At 42.5% G+C, this 20,541-nt stretch overlaps 1 protein-coding gene across 2 annotated transcripts; it reads left to right on the top strand.

Annotated features, from left to right (window-relative positions):
• The first annotated feature begins 10,587 nt into the window (after window positions 1-10,587).
• Window positions 10,588-19,440, top strand: irak1 (interleukin-1 receptor-associated kinase 1). Of its 2 annotated transcripts, none has more exons than XM_026368229.1 (14): window positions 10,588-10,903; window positions 11,537-11,704; window positions 11,807-11,956; window positions 12,360-12,439; window positions 12,508-12,687; window positions 13,609-13,673; window positions 14,473-14,584; window positions 14,728-14,849; window positions 15,215-15,428; window positions 16,118-16,186; window positions 16,318-16,500; window positions 17,336-17,915; window positions 18,081-18,179; window positions 18,659-19,440. In XM_026368229.1, exons 1-14 carry the CDS (start codon window positions 10,792-10,794, stop codon window positions 18,736-18,738), a joined length of 2,214 nt encoding a protein of 737 aa, XP_026224014.1. In that variant the 5' UTR covers window positions 10,588-10,791; the 3' UTR covers window positions 18,739-19,440. The 2 variants fall into 2 exon arrangements, with proteins under 2 accessions (XP_026224014.1, XP_026224013.1); XM_026368228.1 differs by having other exon boundaries at window positions 10,589-10,903; window positions 12,357-12,439.
• The last annotated feature ends 1,101 nt before the right edge of the window (window positions 19,441-20,541 follow it).

The raw sequence follows: 20,541 nt of genomic DNA, 5'->3' as shown, positions 1-20,541 counted from the left end.
GAGCCATGTAATAAAATGCCTGACACCAAACAATATCTCAGGTATATTTGAACTTACTGGTCCATCTTCTTGTTCCTCTATCCACTTTCTAGCAACAACCTAGCTGAAACTCCTGCTGCAGGTTGTGAGAGCAGTTGTCTGTGAACAGATGAAAACATCACTCAAGGACTGTTTCCTCTCAGTAACTGTATCTTTAGTTATTTTATGGTTTTGTCTTTGGGAAAAGTAAACTTGTAAACTTGGTTTTTTATAGACTAAAACTACCAGCCAATGTGTAAACACATGTTTACATGAGGCTTTGGGCTTCTGACTTTGTGTAACATGGACGCCAAACTACATCTACAACAGTTTTCCAAAGAACTCCTGAGCCCATGTGTACCATGACAGTTTCTCATGCAGTGCTGCCTGAGGGCTCAGAGTAAACATGGTTTCTGTCTATGGCCTTTCCTCACTGAGATTTCCCAAAGTCCCTAAATCTTTTAACAGTATGACAACTGTAGATGGTAAAAGACCTAAATTCTTTGTGTCATGTTCCTTGTTTTTCACTTCCTGTCCTGTGTTCTTATTTTGATGTCTTTCTCCTGGTTCCGGTCTCCAGCTTCACACAATCACCGTTCTTAGTTTGACCTGTGCCCCTCTGCTCTTATTCAAACTTCCCTCAGTTATCAGGTCCTCGCCAGATTGTTAGTTGCCACACTATGCTTCGCATGTTCGCATGTTTCTCCACGCGTCTCGACCCTTGATCTATTGTGTGTTTTGTCTGCCCTGTGTATTTGGACCTTAGCTCTCTCCAGCTCCTGGATTGCGAACCTTGTACATTTGTTTTTGTGAGTCCCCGTTTTGGCAGTGATGTTCTGTTGGTACTTTTCTGGTTTTACTTAGCTTAGCTTAGTTTTACATTCTAGTTCTTTGGTTTTGGGGTTTTGTTTGCCACTTGTGTATTCTCTTGTTTTGATGGGCAAAACAGGTCCAGTACTGTGTTGAAGTTGTCCATGAACCCCAGGATTGGTGGTTCAATTTCTGATTCTGATTGTTGGCTGCATGTGGAGGTGTCCTGGACGTGGTCCCCAGGGGAACTAATAAAGGTTCAATTGTTACTTTTAACAGAAAGAACAACGAGGACATCTCATGGCAAGACTGAGGAAGTAGAGCCCTGCACATGTTTCAGGTGTTACTAACAGCAGGCTGGGTTAGTGCTGCTGATACACACTCATTTATTTGCATTGCGGCAGACAGGGCAGATATATCTGTCTTACTGAAATCTGCAGGATTGTGTCCAACAGGTTTGCCCCCCTCAGTGATTCACCCGCTGAGAAACCTGGAAGAACTCTGGTCATAGGAGACTCGATCATGAGACACGTGAAACTAGCCAGACCTTTAGGGGCTCCAGCGGCTGTGGTCAGGTGTATCCCGGGGGCCAGGGTACCGGACATTGAAGGCAATCTTAGGGCCTTAGGACAGCATAGCTTTTCAAAGATAGTGATACATGCCGGAGCTAACGATATACGCCTTCGTCAGTCTGAGGTTACCAAGAATAACTTTAAAGAGGTGTTTAAATTAGCGAAGGCGATGTCCGAAGTGGTAATCTTCTCTGGCCCCCTCCCAATGAGACGAGGTGACATAACCTACAGCAGGTTATGGTCGCTGAACCGCTGGATGTCCAGGTGGTGCTCCGAAAACAACGTGGGCTTCATAGATAATTGGAGTACCTTTGAGGGCAAACCTGGCCTGTTAGGGCAGGACGGTGTCCATCCCACTCGGGAAGGTGCTGCTCTCATTTCTTGCAGTATAGCTCATAGTCTAAGATCAGGCCTAGCTAGTCACTGACTACCCAGAGTCCAGGACAGGGAGCAGACAAACAGGCTAAACCAAGTGTCTGCTAGCTGCACAGAGTCGTCACTCAGGGTTCAACATATTGAGACTGTGTCTGTTCCTCGAGCTAAACAAAAAGCTAGAAAAACCCAGAAAGTCTGTTTTAATAATTTAATTAACATACAGACCTCAAATTCAGAGCACACTGATTGTGCAGCCAGCACCTCTGATCTGAAGTTAGGACTGTTAAATATTAGATCTCTTACATCTAAAGCTCTTACTGTTAATGAAACTATCACAGATCAGTAGTTTGATATACTCTGTTTAACAGAAACCTGGATTAAACAGGACGAGTATGTAGCTTTAAATGAAGCAACTCCTCCTGGATACAGCTACATTCACCAGCCTCGTCTGACTGGTAGAGGAGGAGGTGTCGCAGTTATTTATAATGATAAACTGACTATCGTACAAAAGCATGTACACAAATTTAAAGCTTTTGAATGTCTTTATAGTAACATAACAAGTATAGATACAAATATAAAGTCTGCTCAGCCGATCCCGCTAATTATCATTTACAGACCCCCAGGGCCCTACTCTGAATTTCTTTGTGAATTTGCAGATTTCCTTTCTAACCTAGTTGTTTCTGTAGACAAAGCGTTAATTGCTGGAGATTTTAATATTCACTTTGAGAATCCAGAAGACCCTCTGAGAACAGCATTTATGTCCATATTGGACTCGCTAGGAGTAGATCAGTGTGTAGTAGGACCCACTCATAAAGCGGGTCACACCTTAGATTTAATAATATCATTCGGTTTAAGTATAAGAAATTTACTTACGCTCCCACTGTCTGAAGTTATCTCAGACCACTATCTTGTTTCAACTACAGTGTGTCATATTAACAATGTATACCCAGCGCCGCGCTATCGCATTAAACGTACATTTACATCAACTACCGCACAGAGCTTTATTAGTAATCTTCCAGAGTTATCAACTTTGATTGGATCACCGTCTGACACCACAGAACTAGACCAGGCGACTGAATATCTCGAGTCGTCATTACGTTATACCTTAGATAATGTAGCTCCAGTTAAAAGAAAAGTCATCAGAGATAAGAAACTTGCTCCTTGGTATAACGATGACACGCGCGTCTTAAAACAGACTACTCGAAAGTTAGAACGTAAATGGCGCCAAACTAAATTGTTAGTATTCCAGATAGCGTGGAAGGAGAGCATCCTGAACTATAAAAAAGCTCTTAGTGCAGCTAGATCAACGTATCTCTCCACTCTCATAGAAAACAACAAAAACAACCCTAGATTTTTATTTAATACAGTAGCCAAATTAACTAGAAAGAAAACTACTGCAGATATCTCCACAACAACGTTGTGCAGTAGTGAGGACTTCATGAACTTTTTCAGTAACAAAATTGTAAATATAAGGCAGAAAATTCAAGCTTTAAAACCAGACAATTTAGTTGACGCAGGTGACGAGCTAACCTCAGCAGATCAGTACCTAGATTACTTTACTCCTCTTGAAGAGAATGAACTAATTTCACTCATCTCTTCTGCAAAATCTTCAACCTGTACATTAGACCCTATACCGACACACTTTCTAAAACAGATAGTGCCAGAAATAATAGAACCCCTGCTGACAATCATAAATTCCTCACTCAGCTGTGGGTATGTCCCAAAGTGTTTTAAATTAGCAGTTATTAAACCGCTAATCAAGAAACCTGATCTCGACCCTTGTCAGCTGTCAAAGTACAGGCCGATATCAAACCTCCCCTTTATCTCAAAGATTCTCGAAAAGATAGTAGCTGGGCAGCTATCCTCGTATCTTCATAGAAATAACATACATGAACTCTATCAGTCAGGATTTAGGCCTCATCACAGCACAGAGACGGCCCTTGTTAAAGTAGTAAATGACCTCCTATTGGCCTCTGATCAGGGTAGTGTCTCTATGCTTGTGCTACTCGATCTCAGTGCAGCTTTCGACACCATTGACCATAGTATTCTCCTTCACAGACTAGAAAATGTTGTTGGAATTAGGGGAACGGCCCTCTCCTGGCTTAGGTCCTATTTGACTGATCGTTATCAGTATGTAGATCTAAATGGCGATTACTCCACATGCTCTCCAGTGGAGTTTGGTGTTCCACAGGGTTCAGTTTTAGGCCCCCTGCTTTTTTCCCTCTACATGCTTCCTCTGGGCAACATTATCCGTAAACATGGTATTAACTTTCATTGTTATGCTGACGACACACAGTTATATGTTTCATCAAAACCAGATGAGATCAAACTGCTTAATAAAGTTGAGCAATGTGTAAAGGATATACGAGACTGGATGCTAATTAACTTCCTTCTGCTAAATCCTGATAAGACAGAAGTACTAGTTATAGGATCATCTGCAGCTAGAAGCAAGATGTTAGACCACACCGTAACTCTAGATGGCCTTTCCGTTACATCTAGTGCAACAGTCAAAGACCTTGGTGTGATTCTAGATTCCAGTCTTTCATTTGAAGCTCATGTAGATAATGTCACCAGGACAGCTTTCTTTCACCTCAGAAATATTGCCAAGATAAGGAATATTTTGTCACTAAATGATGCAGAAAAATTAGTCCATGCTTTCATCACCTCTAGGTTGGACTACTGTAATGCCTTACTGTCTGGCTGTTCAACCAGGTGCATAAACAAGCTTCAGTTAGTTCAGAATGCAGCAGCGAGAGTCCTCACTCGAACCAGAAGATACGATCACATCTCGCCTATCTTATCTACACTTCATTGGCTCCCCGTGAAATTTCGCATTGATTTTAAAATACTACTTTTGACATTTAAAGCATTAAATGGTCTTGCGCCGCATTATATAAGTGAACTGCTAGTGTCTTATGATCCACCACGCCTACTTCGCTCAAAGGATGCTGGCAGCCTGTCAGTACCTCGTATCCTAAAAACTACAGCTGGGGGCAGAGCTTTTTCTTACAAAGCCCCAAAGTTATGGAATAGCCTTCCAAATAGCGTTCGGGACTCAGACACAGTCTCAGTGTTTAAGTCTAGGCTGAAAACCTACCTATTTAGTCAAGCATTTGAGTAAATAGATCTGGGAAGGACTCATGGACGTAGAGCATTATGGTGAACTGGTATGTTTAGATGCTGTCTTCCCAACTCTCACTGATCACTCGGGTTTGTTGATGGTGAAGTGTTTGGTTGCTCTACATCCCAGTGAGCCCTCATGTCTGTGTTTTCTTCTGAACCCACCCTTTTAGTTAGGCTGTCATAATTAGTCCTGCCGGAGTCCCTGCTGCACTACACTAAATATACATTCACCTCAAACTTTATCTGACTGTGAATACAACTAACTGCAATCTCTCCTCTTCTCTCTCTTTCCCTCTCCCTCTCTCTTTTCCCTCTTCCTGTCTCTCTGTCGAGCTACACGTCATTCCACCCTTTGCCCTCTGGACCTGTCTGACTCGTCCTGATGCCCAACTTCTGGCTGGAGATCTCGTCGCCTGGATCCACCGTTTGCCCTTTGGGATGCGTTTGGAGACTGGATTGGTCACAAGCTACTATGATGTCGGTCCCGGCCTCGGCGGACGTCGGAAGCTGTTTCTTGGAGGTCTCGACTCAACGCTCGATAGTCAAGGAATGGAACAAGTCTGCCTGCAATAACTAACTGGACTCCATATTAACTTAAAAGACTTTAACTGTTATACTGGACTGCTGCCTACACAGCATGTAATCACCCATATGAGGATGGGTTCCCTGTTGAGTCTGGTTCCTCTCAAGGTTTCTTCCTGTTGCCTTCTCAGGGAGTTTTTCCTTGCCACTGTCGCCCTCGGCTTGCTCATCAGGGACAATCACATTATTATGACTCATACACATACACTGTTCATGTACTGTTCTTTGGTTGTGTAAAGCTGCTTTGTGACAATGTCAATTGTAAAAAGCGCTCTACAAATAAAATTGAATTGAATTGAATTGAATTGCAGGATGAATATGTTTCTCTGAATGAGTCGACCCCCTCAAGTCATGTTAATTATCATGTTCCTAGAAGCACAGGTCAGGTGGAGGGGTAGCAGCAATCTTACACTTAAGCTTATTAATCCATGTTTACAATTTAATGAACTGATTCCATCTTTTATTTTAAAGCCTGTCATGGTTCCAGCCTCCTTGCTGCCTGGCTTCTCCTCATGCCCTTATTTGGGCAATTTCCTGTTTCCTCCTCACAGCCTGATTACCTTCACTCACCTGATTGCACCTGGTTTCCCCCAGACTACATATACAGACTTGCTCACCTTTGTCCTTGGCCAGATAGTCTATTCTCAACCTCTAAACACTATCCAGCATTTCATTTGGACTGACTTATTTTGGATTTTTCGGACTCTGCCTGCCCTGGACCCTGTCTCTTGCCTGACCCCCGGTGCTGTGAGTTCTGCTTACTCCCCCTGCTCACAGTGCCAGACCAGGACCTGTATCTGCCTGATTCCCCTTCCCGGACTTGCACCCCTTCCACCCTTTTACGCGAGTGTTGTCCCCCGATCTGTTCTCTCCCTCATTGTTCCTTTCCCTGCTTCAACTCTGTGTGGACCTCCTAGTGTTTTTGACCTGGACTGTCTATTCTGTTGTGGATTTTGCCTGCTGGACTTCCCTCTGAACCTTATCACTTTGTATGACCTGGATTGCCCCTGACCACGAATGACAGCCTGTTGGATTTATTGTTGTTCTGCCCTGTACATATCCCCGGACTTTATTAGCAACTTGGGTATTGGATTATCATCATAATCTGTATTTGGATTTAGACTGTTTCCTCCATCATACTTCTGCAAACTGTTATCACTCTCCTGGACTCATTACACTGTTGCCAGCCACCATTCCCGGCATTCACTGTCTCCATCTGCTCCACATGCTCTCTGTTGGTTGGCCATATTGGCTATGACATCACACCACCATTTCCTGTCACCAACTACTTACGGTTCACCCAGACCTCCACAGTCATGCTGCACTGACAAGTTGCCGACAATCATCCGTCTGACTTATTCCCGTGTACCCTTGTTGTTAATAAAAACCTTAAACTCTTCCTGTACTCCGTTTCATCTCTGGCCATGGAGTCCTTCATCCAGCTCGTGACAAAAGCCATGTACCAACACAGAGGAGGGCAGTCATTCTAATGTTACTCCAGCAAAAGTCGAGTATCTTGTTGATAATACTGTAGCCTCACTTTGAACAATACTCAATACTATTGCTCCTTTGAAATAGAAGCTAAAGAATCAGAGGAAGTTAGCTCCATGGTTCAATTCACAAATTTAAGCTTAAAGCCGGAATTGCGTAAGCTGGAAAAGAGGGGGAATTCCACCAATTTAGATTAATCTTGCCTAGCCTGGAAAGAAGATAATAATATATTTTTTAAAAAATAGCACTCCATACAGCTAGAACCTCATATTACTCTTCATTAATAGAGGCATATTAGATCAAGTTAAGGTTTCTTTTCAGCACTGTGGCCAGGCTGACAAAGAGTCATAGCTCTGTTGAGCCTAGTATTCCCTCAACTCTCAGCAGCATTGATTTTAAGAATTTCTTTACAAATAAAATCATATCTATTAGAGAAAAAATTGATCAGATCCTCTATGCATACGGCATGGATGGTCTTCTATCTACAATAGCTCTAGATTCATTTGTAAGACCACACGCGTACTTAGACTGCTTCTTCCCTGTAGATCATTCTGAATTAATTTCAGTAATTAATTCCTCTAAACCATCAACATGTCTCTTAGATCCCATCCCGATTAGACTCCTCAAGGATGTCTTACCTTTGATCAGCACGTCCATATTAGATCAGATCAATCTGGTCCGTAGCACAATGTGATGTGATCTTCTTTGATTACCTGAAGGGTTGTTTGTGTCTTATTTTGTCTTTTGACTGTCTCTGATTATTTATTCTGTTTTTTTGTTGTTGTTGTTTTGTTTTTTTTTATTCCTTTCATTCTATATATATATATGGCACAGACTGGTTGGCACCTTAATCTCGTTGTACGATGTTGCAATGACAATAAAGTTTATCTTTATCTTTATCTTTATCTTTATCTTTACAAATAGGCTATGTACCACAGGTTTTTATGGTTGCTGTAGTCAAACCCCTACTCAAAAAGCCTACTCTGGACTCAGGGGTCTTAGCGAATTATAGACCAATATCCATTCTGCCCTCTATCTCTAAAATCCTTGAAAAGATAGTTTCTAAGCAATTGTACGACCACCTGCGCAGCAATAACTTGTATGAAGATTTCCAGTCAGGATTTAGAGTACATCATAGTACAGAAACAGCACTGGTAAAGGTCACTAATGATCTTTTATTAGCATCAGACAATGGTCTACTCTCTATACTCGTCATGTTAGATCTTAGTGCTGCATTCGACACTATAGATCACAACATTTTATTACACAGACTGGAACATGTCATTGGGATCAAAGGAACAGCACTAGAGTGGTTTAAATCGTATCTATCGGATAGATTTCAGTTTGTACATGTTAATGATGAGTCTTCCATGCACAGCAAAGTCAGCTATGGAGTTCCACAGGGATCTGTGCTTGGACCGATTCTTTTCACTTTATATATGTCCTCTTTAGGCAATATTATTAGGAAACACTCTATAAATTTCCATTGTTATGCAGCTGATACCCAGCTATATTTATCTATGAAACCAGGAGAAACCAATCAATTAGTCAAACTTCAAGCTGCTTAAAAGACATAAAGACCTGGATGTCCTCCAATTTCCTTCTCCTAAATCCAGACAAGACAGAAGTTATACTGTTTGGGCCTAAAAATCTCAGAGACACTATGTCTAAACACATTCTCACCATTGATGACTTAGTTCTGGCCTCAAGTAATACTGTAAGAAATCTCGGAGTTATCTTTGATCAGGATATCTCCCTCACTTCATACATCAAAGAAATCTCTAGAACTGCCTTTTTTCACCTGAGAAACATTAAAGTTAAAATTAGGAGCATCCTGTCCCAAAGTGATGCTGAAAAACTAGTCCATGCATTTGTTACTTCCAGACTGGACTATTGTAATTCATTATTAATAGTTTGTCCCAATAACTCCTTAAAAAGCCTCCAGTTAATCCAAAATGCTGCAGCCAGAGTTCTGACTGGAATTAGCAAGAGAGATCATATTTCTCCTACGTTAGCTTCTCTCCATTGGCTCCCTGTTAAATCCAGAATTGAATTTAAAATTCTTCTCCTAACTTATAAATCCCTTAATAATCAGGCTCCATCTTATCTTAAAGACCTCATAGTTCCATATTTTTCCAGCAGAACTCTATGTTCTCAGGCTGCAGGTCTACTTGTGGTTCCTAGAGTTTCCAAATGTAGAATGGGAGGCAGAGCCTTTAGCTACCAAGCCCCTCTCCTGTGGAACCAGCTCCCAGTTCTGGTTCTGGAGGCAGACACCCTCTCCACATTTAAGACTAGACTTCAAACTTTCCTCTGACTCTGAACCATCTCTTAGTTCTGCTGCTATAGGTTATTCTGCTGGGGGACCTCTACTGATACACTGAGCTCCTCTCCTCTCTCCTTTCTCCTCTATCCATTCAAATTTTACCATTTCATGTCATTAACTTTGTGTCTTCTCTCTCCTGTAGTTGTGTTTCTTCCTCTCTGTCTCCCTCTCTCTGTACTTTTCTGCAGGTATCCTCGGCCTGGAGCTGTACATCTCCAGAATCCAGTTCATCTGTCCAATGTTCTTGCTACTTGTTGTTGTTTTTGTTGCCTGCTGTTCTTTTCTCTCTCCTCTTTCCACTCACCCCAGCCAGTCAAGGCAGATGGCCGCCCACCATGAGTCTGGTTCTGCTGGAGGTTTCTTCCTCTAAAGGGAGTTTTTCCTCTCCACTGTTGCCTAAAGCTTGCTGAAATTGGATTGTTGGTTTTTCTATAAATTTTTTTATACCACTATACTCTGTAAGGTCTTAAACCTTAAACACTGTAAAGTGCCTTGAGATGACTTCTGTTGTGATTTGGCACTATACAAATAAAATTGAATTGATAAGGAATTGACTAACAGTAAGAACTTCATGCTTTTTATAAAAAGGAAATGAGAAACAGCCAAAACACAGAGCAGATCCATTCAGGACTTCCTTTACAAAATAAAAGTCCTGGATTATAAATAGGCATACATAAGGAATATACAATGTAATAAAGTAATTTGTGTTATAAATACAGTCCTTAAATGTAACTAGAGGTATTTTACTAGAGTACTTCGATTTTCTGATCGTTCGGTCCACTCTGTGTATCTGTGCACTTTAATTACTATGCAAATTGTTAAAACAGAATCTACAAGATACTAATAAACGTTAATAATTTATTCTGGCTGTCAGAACATAAAGGGTTGAAATGAGCTGCTGGTTGTTCCACCCCAGGTCTCTGAAGTACCACAGATCTGTTCTCTTCTTGAATCTGTTCATGAATTAAACTGAACAAGTTGGATTTCTGCAGAAACCAGATTAATGAGACACATGTGGAACAAATCTGGACTCAAACATTCATGTTATCAACAGCATCAATTTCAACACTGGTAAAAATACTTTGCTTACTCATAGTTACTGATAAAAAGGATAAAAACATTTTCTTTGTCAAGTACTGCTACTCTTGGACATAAAATACATTTTACAGCATGTGTGCAGTATTTCAACTGTGGAAATATTAGGTAGTACTTTTACTTGTAGTGTTTGTGTACTGTTACCACTGCTCTCCACCGCTGTACAACGGACCTTTATTTTGAAGCGCAGACCGGAAGCGGCTCTTATTGCAGCGGGCTTGTGGCGGCCGGAAGCAGCGGAGCTGAACTCTGGGCAGAGTTTTGATCGGAGTTTTAAAGACCGGTTTGCGGACCCGTCCGGACTGATCCAGGTCCCGGTGTGAACGCCCCCTCTTCACGCCGGCGCCACGCTGTTTGTTGTTAGCTATTAGCGTGCTAGCTTGTGTCTTAGGTTGGGAGATGTCGGGAGGAGACCTGAGAGTTCAGTTTCTCTACAACCTGCCATCCTCCGTCCTCTGGGAGTTCTGCCGGGTCATGGATGGACTGTCAGACCTGGACTGGACCCGCTTCGGTGAGTCAGAACCATGCCTTAGACTGAGAGCAGGGTGTACCTGTCTGTGGTAGTGTTCGGTCTCTGGTCTGTGCGGTGGTTTTGAGTCTCCGGTCCGTTAGTTTTTGTTCTGTCTGTCATGGCTTTGAGTCCAAAATGTCCAGATTGTAATCTGGTATTCATGCTGTCTTATTGCCTGAACCTGAACCCTTAACCAGGACTGGTTCGGCAGGGTATCGGACAAGTGAAAAAGCGGCATTTGTCCACTTCCTCATCACCACCCTGTGGAACCCTTCTGCAAGTTCTCCAGGGGTTCGATGCAGATTTTAGCTTCCAGGTCACAGTTTAACAGATCTGGGTTCAAAGTCTTAGTACTTATGGACCTGACTGAACACTGAGACCAAGACCAGGACCATGACAGGTATTTGTCAGTCCACGAAGCAGAGTAACTAGTGAGTGTGAGATAAAGAAGAACCAGACCTCTGGTTCCGGTTCCAGCAGCACGTTTTTTACATTTTAAAGATGAAGAGTACTAAACGGTACCAACAGCCCAGAGTGTGTTTTAGTTCAGTTTTTAGGTTTACCACTGTTTAGAACTCAGCTTCCTCACGAGTGACAGGAGGACCTGACCAATCATCACCTTCTGTCTCTTAGCCTCTGAAGTCCTGCGGGATCAGACCGCCGTGCGATTGGCTGAGAGGAGGGAGAGGCGGACTGACTGGGTGATGAACCAATGGGAGAACAGGAACGGTAAAGTTGGAGAGCTGATAGACCTATTGGAGCATCTGCAGCTGCTCCGCCCTCGTGATGTCATTCTGTGCTGTAAGTTGACTTTGACCTTTAACCTCTGACCTGTGATTACGCGCAACGACCTCTCATCTGCCATGACCTCTAACGTCTGCATGACCTTTTCTCTTTCTGCAGGGACGTCCAGTCTGAAGTCTTCCTCCTCTCCTCCTCCTCCTCCTGCTCCTGCTCCTCATCTTCCCTCTTCCTCCCTCTCACAGTTCGACCCTCCACCCAAGTCCTCTCAGTCCCCGCCCACACTGAGCACCTGGAAGCTGAGCACAGCAGGTAACACACATGGGTTATTTTAATTTAACCAACATGTAACCAGTTCAGTCCTGAGCTGCGGCTGACGCTACCCGACCTGACACAGACATTTCACGCTGTTTTGGTTGAACCAGGATCAGTTTACATTTACATTTACATTTAGTCATTTAGCAGACGCTTTTATCCAAAGCGACTTACAAGTGAGGAACAAGGCAAGCAAACAAGACCAGATTCAGTTCAGACCAGATTCAGGTTTCACCAGACCTGAGTTCTGTGTAAATACACGCTAACGGTGGTTTGTCACCTTCTATGGGAACAAGTGCAGAAATGTTTTGTCCAGTCACAGATTCTCAGGGGGACTAAGGTTCTGCCCAAAGTGACGAGAGTCAACGTTTCAGCAACAGATGTGTTCTTTATTCAGTAGATGAAGGAGGAGGAAGACCACTACCCAGACCTGCCCCGCCCCCCTCCATTCTGCAGTCCAACCTGCACCGACCCCCCCAGGTAACACAAGCACACACAATAATGATGATAATAAAAATAATAATTATAATAATGATGTCATCCTTTAGCCCCCCCTCGTGGAGGCGTGCAGCGGTGCAGGTGCTGGTGTGATGTGCTGGTCGTATGAAGAGGTGCATGCTGGGACGGATGGGTTCTCCTCTTCCCTGCAGGTGGGAGAGGGGGGATTTGGTGTGGTGTACCGAGCGACTCTGAGGAACACCGACTGTGCTGTGAAGAGGCTTAAACAGGTCAGCCCATCACAAACACAACTCCCTGTGAGGGTTAATTCAGTGGGGCCACTGGAGGCCCCAACATTAGGCTCGTTCGAGATGTAAAACAGGCGAGAGTAGGCAGAGGCAGCAGGGGCGGAGATGAGATGCTGCAGTGAAAAAACGCTGCTGTTTGTGCTGAGAGCAAAAAAAACTCACATCCTGGGAGAATCAGTAAAATGGTACTTTGTACTCAATTACCAGAAACTTTAGTTTGTTGTTTAAATGCTTCACAGCAGATGTTGAGTTTCATCATATGACTCAAATATTTCACATGAAATGTTCAAATTATAATGAACCCCAGTCATCGTTTCAGTTTGCTGATTAAACTATAAATGTCAAACATGAATCAGTCAATAGAAAGATAGATAAAAATATCTACATTTGATTACTGATCTGTCGGGACTGAAACATCTGTGCAGTTATTTTATTAATCTGTCCCTAAATCATCTCCTTTGAGTCTAAAATTTTTTCTGATAAATCACGTTTGTTCTGTAAAAGAATCGATCTTCACAGTAAAAACTCGGGCTAATAAAATATTTGAAATAAAATAAAAGAGTTTCTATAAAACGTCCTGTTGAACCAATCGGATGTTATATCAGGTGAGAGCCAGGTGTTTCCCATCATGCCGTGCTGTCTTACAGCCGGTGGAGAGCAGCTGCAGCATCTGGCTCCAGAATCTGCGGCCGCCGGTTGTGGTTGTTTACGACGTCAGAGCAGGTCGGTATCAGATCGGACAGAAAACTAACCGGTATGCATTGCGCCGAACTGGATCATCACGAATGAGTCCATTAATCCTAGAAATAGAAAGGTGTTGGGGGTCAGAACCTGGCAAAGTTTTTATTCACAGAAACATCTTTGTTGTTGCTGGTGATGAAGTGGACTGTGTTGTTGTTGCAGGACTGTCTGCTGGACTGGACTCTGCTGAAGGAGAGTTTCCAGAATGAAGTGGACAAACTGTCAAAGTAGGTAGGGGGACAGGGGGATGAAGCATATGGTTCTGTTATTATCATGTTCACATTATTTATGAAGATGTGCTCTGATGCAAGTTTTGTTAAACTCTCCCCAGTTTGTTAGAAACTGTTTTAGACTGACCATTTGACTCATCTATAAAATTATCGATCATTATTATTATACTTTTTTTTTTATCACTTTACCGTAAACCGGTTTGTCCCATTAGGATCCTGTAGGAACCATGACTCTTTTTTTCTGATTGGTTAGCAGTTGGACTCTTGACAGATTTTGATCTGATCCTCTGAAGTTCACCTACTCCAGGTGAGCTGGGCAGCAGCTGTTACCATGGTTATAGAACCTGATTAAAAGTAACCCTGCCTTATTATACAGGTAAAGATAATTGAAGATAAGATACTGGATATGACACTGATCTCACTTTGGGGTACAGCTCACAATGCTCCCTTAATCTTAGTCAGGTTCTATCACTCATCATTAGCACGTTCCACCTTCCATCTCATTCCTGGTTCTGATGATTACCTACTGCTCCCCTTTCACATGAATGCACCAGTTCAGACCCAGCTTCTAAGTACCAGTTTTCCATGACCCCGTGACCCCGTGTTGAGCTCAGAATAGCAGAAAACCCACAGAGAGCCAGAATAAATTGGGCCAGGTGTCTCTTGGCTGGTTCAGTCATTAATGTTTTGACTCTTGAAGTTATGAAACAGTTCAAAGACAAGCTTTAAAGTAAACTAAAAACAGCCTATGAAGTGTCTTTATATTTTAAACACATGAAACTGTCCTTTGGATCAGGTTCAGACACCCCAACATCGTGGACCTCCTGGGTTTCAGTGAAGGAGGAGGATCAGTGTGTCTGATCTACAGCTACATGGAGAACAGATCAGTGGAGGACCAGCTACACAATGTAACCCACCCACCCACCAACACGAAGATGAATTAACTCATCAGTTAGTTTGGTTTGGAGATTTAATGAAAAAAGAGTTGAAGTGTTTGGTCGCCTGGAGGAACCTTACTAACACTGGTGTGATTAAATGTGTGTGTTCTCAGGAGCGTGCAGGTCTCTCCTGGACTCAGAGAGTCACTGTGGTTGAAGGAGCATCAGCAGCTCTACAGTTTCTTCATTCTCCCCCTGACATACGGACACCTCTCATCCACGGAGACATCAAGAGGTCAGCATCCTGGTAGCAGGATGATTCCTCTGCATGATGAGAACTTCTCATCTTGTGCTACTGATGACAGGGTTGCGTGTTGATGTGTTTGTATTAGTGCTTTAACATGTGCATGTTTCCACAAACACAACAGTTCATACTATCCTTTCTATTCTTTCCACGTATGGGGAATATGTCTTGGGTCATTTGGTGCAGGACAATATGAAGACTGATGAGATGCACTTAGACATACGACTCTATGTAGGGAAGTCTGTTGCTGTGATGCATCAGATCATTTTTGTGTGTTAACAAGATCAAATGAGTTCATGTCAAACTTAACTGTTAATGTGATTCAGACAGAAACAGAAATCCCTGTGTGTCCCCAGCTCCAACATTCTGCTGGACCGGCACTTGGAGCCAAAGCTGGCCGACTTCGGTCTGGCTCGGTTTGCATCTCGCAGCTCATCGTGTCGCTCGGCGGCTCAGACGGCATCGGTGGGGAAAACGGCGACGGTCAGAGGAACGCTGGCGTACCTGCCTGACGAGTATGTGAGGAATGGAGAGCTGAGCACCGCTGTGGATGTGTACAGCTTTGGAGTGGTGAGTTGTAGCAAGAGCTGATGCGAGAGGTAGTGTTAAGTTCAGATATGTTGTTCCTCTTCACATCAGTATCACAGAAACATCTGGAGTTGGTCAGTAAAACCTTTAACAAAGTCATGTGTGTCGTGTGCAACAGGAAGCTGAACAACACAGCAGATGTCGTAGTGAGGAGCAGTGGAACAAAGGTTGGAGGCAAGCTGAAGGAGTTCAGGCTGCAGTTTTAGCGTTTTGTTCATGCCCTGACTGGTTTTATAAAGTGTGTGTGTGTCCTGTCTTTGTGATAATCAGTAATTCTCAGTGAAATTATTTTAGCTTAGATAAGATCCGCTTTAATGTCATTTGTCCAGGAGATCTGCTTTTTGTGAATCTGCAGATTTGCTCATTGCAACGGATAGAAAATCAGTTTCATCTTGTTTACTGTTTTCAATAGTGACTGATTCTGTGGATGATGCACAAAGAGTCTGAGAGAACAGAGAAAATCTGTTTACAAGACAAACTGTAGATAAATAAATATAATTTAGGTTTTATCAGAAACCATGTTGTAAAATCCTGGGATGGTTGTTTCCTCTTCTTCATTCTAATAATTCTACGTCTGGGTTTTGACATTGGGTCAGTAGGCTCCTGCAGGGCTGGAGGAACAGTTTTAGGTCAGGACCAAATCATTATTCTGTGTGTGCGTGTGTTTTTAGGTGCTGTTGGAGGTCCTGACTGGCCGCCGAGCCCTGGAGAAGGACCAGAAGTCAGGAGAGAGATACCTGGTGAGAACACACAGTCTGGTGGACAGTCCACAAAAAGTCTACTCCCCAACAGGTCCAACATTCACACATTCAGTAAACAATTCTAGCTCTTAGCTGTTTGGCTTATTGTGTTTCTGGTTCTCCATGTGTAGAAGGACCTGGTGGGAGAGGCTGAGGACAGTCCAGCTGGTTGGTCAGCTACAGCCTGGAGGAAGCAGCTAGACCACCGACTGATCACAGGTCAGGCTGCAGATCCTGTGGGCTTTCTGGAGATGGGGGCTTTGGCCTGCAGGTGTTTGGACAAAAAGAGGAAGAAGCGACCGGCCATGACTGAGGTCAGAGACAGGAAATGTCACTCACAGCTGTGGACACAATACATTTATTCTATAATTTTTTTATTGTACAGGTTCAGAACTAATTTTAAAATAAAATGAGTCAGTGATCAATTACACTTTATTTTAGTTGTTAATGAGCAATAATTGGGTAAAAAGGTTTCAGGTTTGTGTATTTTTTAAACATCAAAAATATTTTTTATGTAAGTGTTGTTGAACACCATAAAGCTTCTCTAAATATGAACTGTAAAATATTAAATAATTTTATTTTGACATGATCAACAACAGACAGGGTTGTAATAAAGTCTGCAGCCTGTAGGGGCGCTGGCAGCAGACACCTTCTGACTTTAACAAAGTGAGGTCAGTTGTACAGCAGCACATTTATATTACAACGGTTTTAAAAATGTGGGAGTATTCTTGAAGTCAGAGTAATCTGAGAACATGTTTATTTTCACGAATAAAGCAGCAAGTGCACTAGTAATGGTTTGTGTGAATGCAACATAACTGCAGCGTCCCCGGTTTGAGACCAGCTGGAGACATTTGCTGCATGTCACCCATCCCCCCCCCCCCCCCCCCCCCCCCCCCCTCTCTCTCTCCCTGTTTCCTCTCTGCTTCTCTACTGTCAAACAGTCCAATAAAGGCTAAAGAAAAAGACCAGAGGATTAATAATCACAGTAAAAAGAGGGTAGGAATATTCTGACATATACATACATAGTGGGGGAAAAAAGTGGGAATATTTTCTAGAAAGGCGTTACCGTTCTAAGAATAAAATGGGGATGTGGTGTGCCTCAGGGCTCCTGTCTGAATCCTCCTCCTCACCTGTGTGTTTTCCTCTCAGGTCTTTGGCAAACTTAAGGACATGCTACACATGGTGAGGAAGACCAACTCCTCGCCCCTCCCACTCCCTCCTTCCTACTCTTTTCCCCACCCTGCCTTCTCCCTGGACTCCAGTGTGGAAGCTCTGTCCAACCAGCTGTCCAAACTGGGACCATTGGAGGACATGTACCAGCCCTGCCTGTCATCCCATTCCTCTTTCTCGTCCCTCAGCTCCCTCGCTTCTCCTCACCCACTGCACTCCTCCTCCTCTTCCCTTACGACCACCACCTCCTCCTCATTCGCCGATCCGTGTGAAACTGATGAGAGTCGAGGTTTCTCCCAGTACAACCTTCGGTCTCTATCTCCATCCATAAGAGACCAGTATCACTATACAACTGGGCCCACAGAGTCCCAGTTCAGCCAGCCCTCAGTCCCTACTGAGGACCAGTACAGCTTTCCTCCTCAGCCCATCTGTACTATTGACAGGCCAAGAGCCAAGGCTGTGGTAGGGGCCTCCACAGGACCAGACACTTCCACAGGAAGCATCCTAGAATGCCTCTCTCCTGCAGGGTCCCTGCAGTCATCGTCCTCGGGGCCCTTGGGTACATCAAATTCATCATTAAAGGACCAGACTGCATTAGTTTCATGCATTATTCACTAATATCTGATTTGATAGAACAGTGGAGCTCTACTCGTACAGTTTATTTTTCTTTTAATAGACTTTAGATTAAATCTGAAACACCTCCTTTTCTCTGTCTTATGCTTAGTCTACATGAATCCCAGTAAGCAGCGTTTCCTGGAGAAGAAAACCCAGTACGAGGTGGGGAGGATCCAAACTCCAGAGCTGCTGTCGTCTGACGATATCTGTATGTGAAAAGATCTGTTTTATGTCACAGTGTGAACGTGCTACAGTTTTTCTTTATGTCACATTCAGTCAAGTTATTGATGAGGTTAATTTCTGTATCATCTCGATGTCTTATCTCATGTCCTGTCTTCTTATCTCACATCCCATCGAGAACAAATGTTTCTGGATTATCTGTTTTGTTCACTATCTCGTCTCACATCTAACTTCATTTTATTTGGTCTCTAATTCAGTTTTATTCCAATTGTTTCATCTGTTATCTCTATATCACATCACATTTTAATTGAATCCTAATCCAATCTCCTTTTATCCTCTAATATTTAGCTTTATGTCATTTCACATCTTATTTTAGCCCGTCTGAGATTTTGTTCAGTATCTCACACTTTCTTTTTAATCGAATTACTTCCACCTCATGTTGAAGCTTGTCTCCTGTCTCACGGTGTTTTGTTCCAGCTCAGTCTGTTGTCTCGTGTATTTCTGCAGATGGAGGAAGGAGTTCTGAGGAGTCCAGAGGACCAGAGGAGAGTGATGAACTGGATTATGTCCCTGACAAACACAAATGACTGTTTTAACAATTTGACATCAACCCGCACATGGTGATGTGTTGTTCTTAAGAAACAAAGATGTCGGAAGCACTCGAAGACTTCAGCGCAGATGGTGAAGCTATGTGCTGCGTCGCAGATTTCAGATATTTGAATCCGTTACATCTCTGATAAATTTGTATTTAAGACAAACAAGAAAAACATCATGTGGTGGTAAATGAAATGTCACCACACATTTCTTTACGTTGATGAAGCATTTCCGTTCACTACACTGAAAAACAACAACAGTTCACATGAATTACAGATTTACAGTTTATGTACATCAAGGTACGAAGCGGCATCATCAGCTCTTCTGCTGCTCGGTTAAAACCAATCATCTCACGTACGACTGTTAATTCATGTCAGTTTGATTCTGACATTAAATAACAGTATTTGTGATTCTGTCATCAAATCTTCACAGTATTTAAATTATTATTAGATCCTGCTGATTTTAACCCTCACTTTCATAGATTTTTTTAATATTTAAATCTGACTGTTTATCATGCAGTCTATATGTCTCACATGCTTTTTTCCATTTGTACAATGTTGTCATAATCAGGTCACATGTTCAGCATCTTGTTTCGTGTTAATGCTTTATTTTTCCCAGCACCTGCCAGAAATTCCTCTACCTCCAACATTATCTTCATTCAATCAAAGTTATGGAAATAAAAGTCTCAGTCCAAACTCCTGAGTCCTGATCTTTTATGTTATCTCTTGTTTATTCTGTAACCCTGTCAGTCCTGGAGCAGATCAGTCACCAACAGACACTTCTGCTCACCGTTTAATCCATAGGTGTCAAACTCTGGCCCGCGGGCCAAATTTGGCCGCAGTGTAATTATATTTGGCCCGCGAGGCTTTACCAAATGGTATTATACAGCGCATTCATTCATTGCTAATACTACAAATCCCATAATGCAGCGCTTCAGCTGCCTTGCCGAACACATTCCGCCTTAATCAAGTTTAGCTTATGATGCTGCAAGTTATTATGAAGCTGGTCCTCAGGATGCCAAGTAATGTTGAACCATATCGTTATAACGGTGTTCACAAATACACACTTTGCCGAAAAACTGAGTTCTCACGGCGCTTTGGCGACTTTGACGAACAAGAAAATAATTTTGAGTTGCTTCGCAAACCATTTACCGTCGATGTGGAAACTGCACCTGTGCAGATTCAGATGGAGCTGATTGAGCTGCAGTGTAATGACTGAAGGTAAAGTAGGACACTGCAGGACCCGCACAGTTTATTCACTCCATTCCCACAGAAATGTCTCAGCTCCGTCCACATGCGGCTCGAACCTTGTTTATGTTTGGTAGCACAAATCTTAGTGAGAAGCTGTTCTCAGTGATGAAGACTAACAAAACAGCACACAGGAGTCGTCTCACTGGTGAGAACCTACAGTCCATCCTGAGAATCTCCACAACACAGAACATCACACCAAATATAAACGAACTTGTTGACAACAGAAGATGCAGCTCTGATAAAATGACTGAAGAGCACAGACTGAATGATTTGATTTGTTATTGCTGAAAAGCACAAATTTTATTTATATTTCCAGGTTTTGTTATGCAGCATGTTCATATTTTGAATTTGTATAATTTTGACAGGATATATTTTTATAGAGAGTAAAATCTTTTGGGATATTTCAAATTTAAGTTTATTTTTTATATAAAATGACATTTGTTCTTTTAATGTTTATTTTATTTCTAACTTAATATATAATATATAATTTAGATAGGATATATTTCTGTAGAGAGCAAAATATTATAAGTTATTTAAGGTTTATGT

This window comes from Anabas testudineus, chromosome 7 (genome assembly GCF_900324465.2).
Source record: "Anabas testudineus chromosome 7, fAnaTes1.2, whole genome shotgun sequence".
NCBI lineage: Eukaryota > Metazoa > Chordata > Actinopteri > Anabantiformes > Anabantidae > Anabas > Anabas testudineus.
Note: the sequence above shows the minus strand (reverse complement) of the source record. Positions and strands in the feature narration are given on the sequence as shown.

Coding starts and splice junctions, on each gene's coding strand:
- irak1 (XM_026368228.1), top strand. CDS start 10,792: ATGTCGGGAGGAGACCTGAGAGTTCAGTTTCTCTACAACCTGCCATCC. Junction 14,850..15,214: donor ATCCACGGAGACATCAAGAG/GTCAGCATCCTG, acceptor GTGTGTCCCCAG/CTCCAACATTCTGCTGGACC. Junction 15,429..16,117: donor ATGTGTACAGCTTTGGAGTG/GTGAGTTGTAGC, acceptor GTGTGTTTTTAG/GTGCTGTTGGAGGTCCTGAC.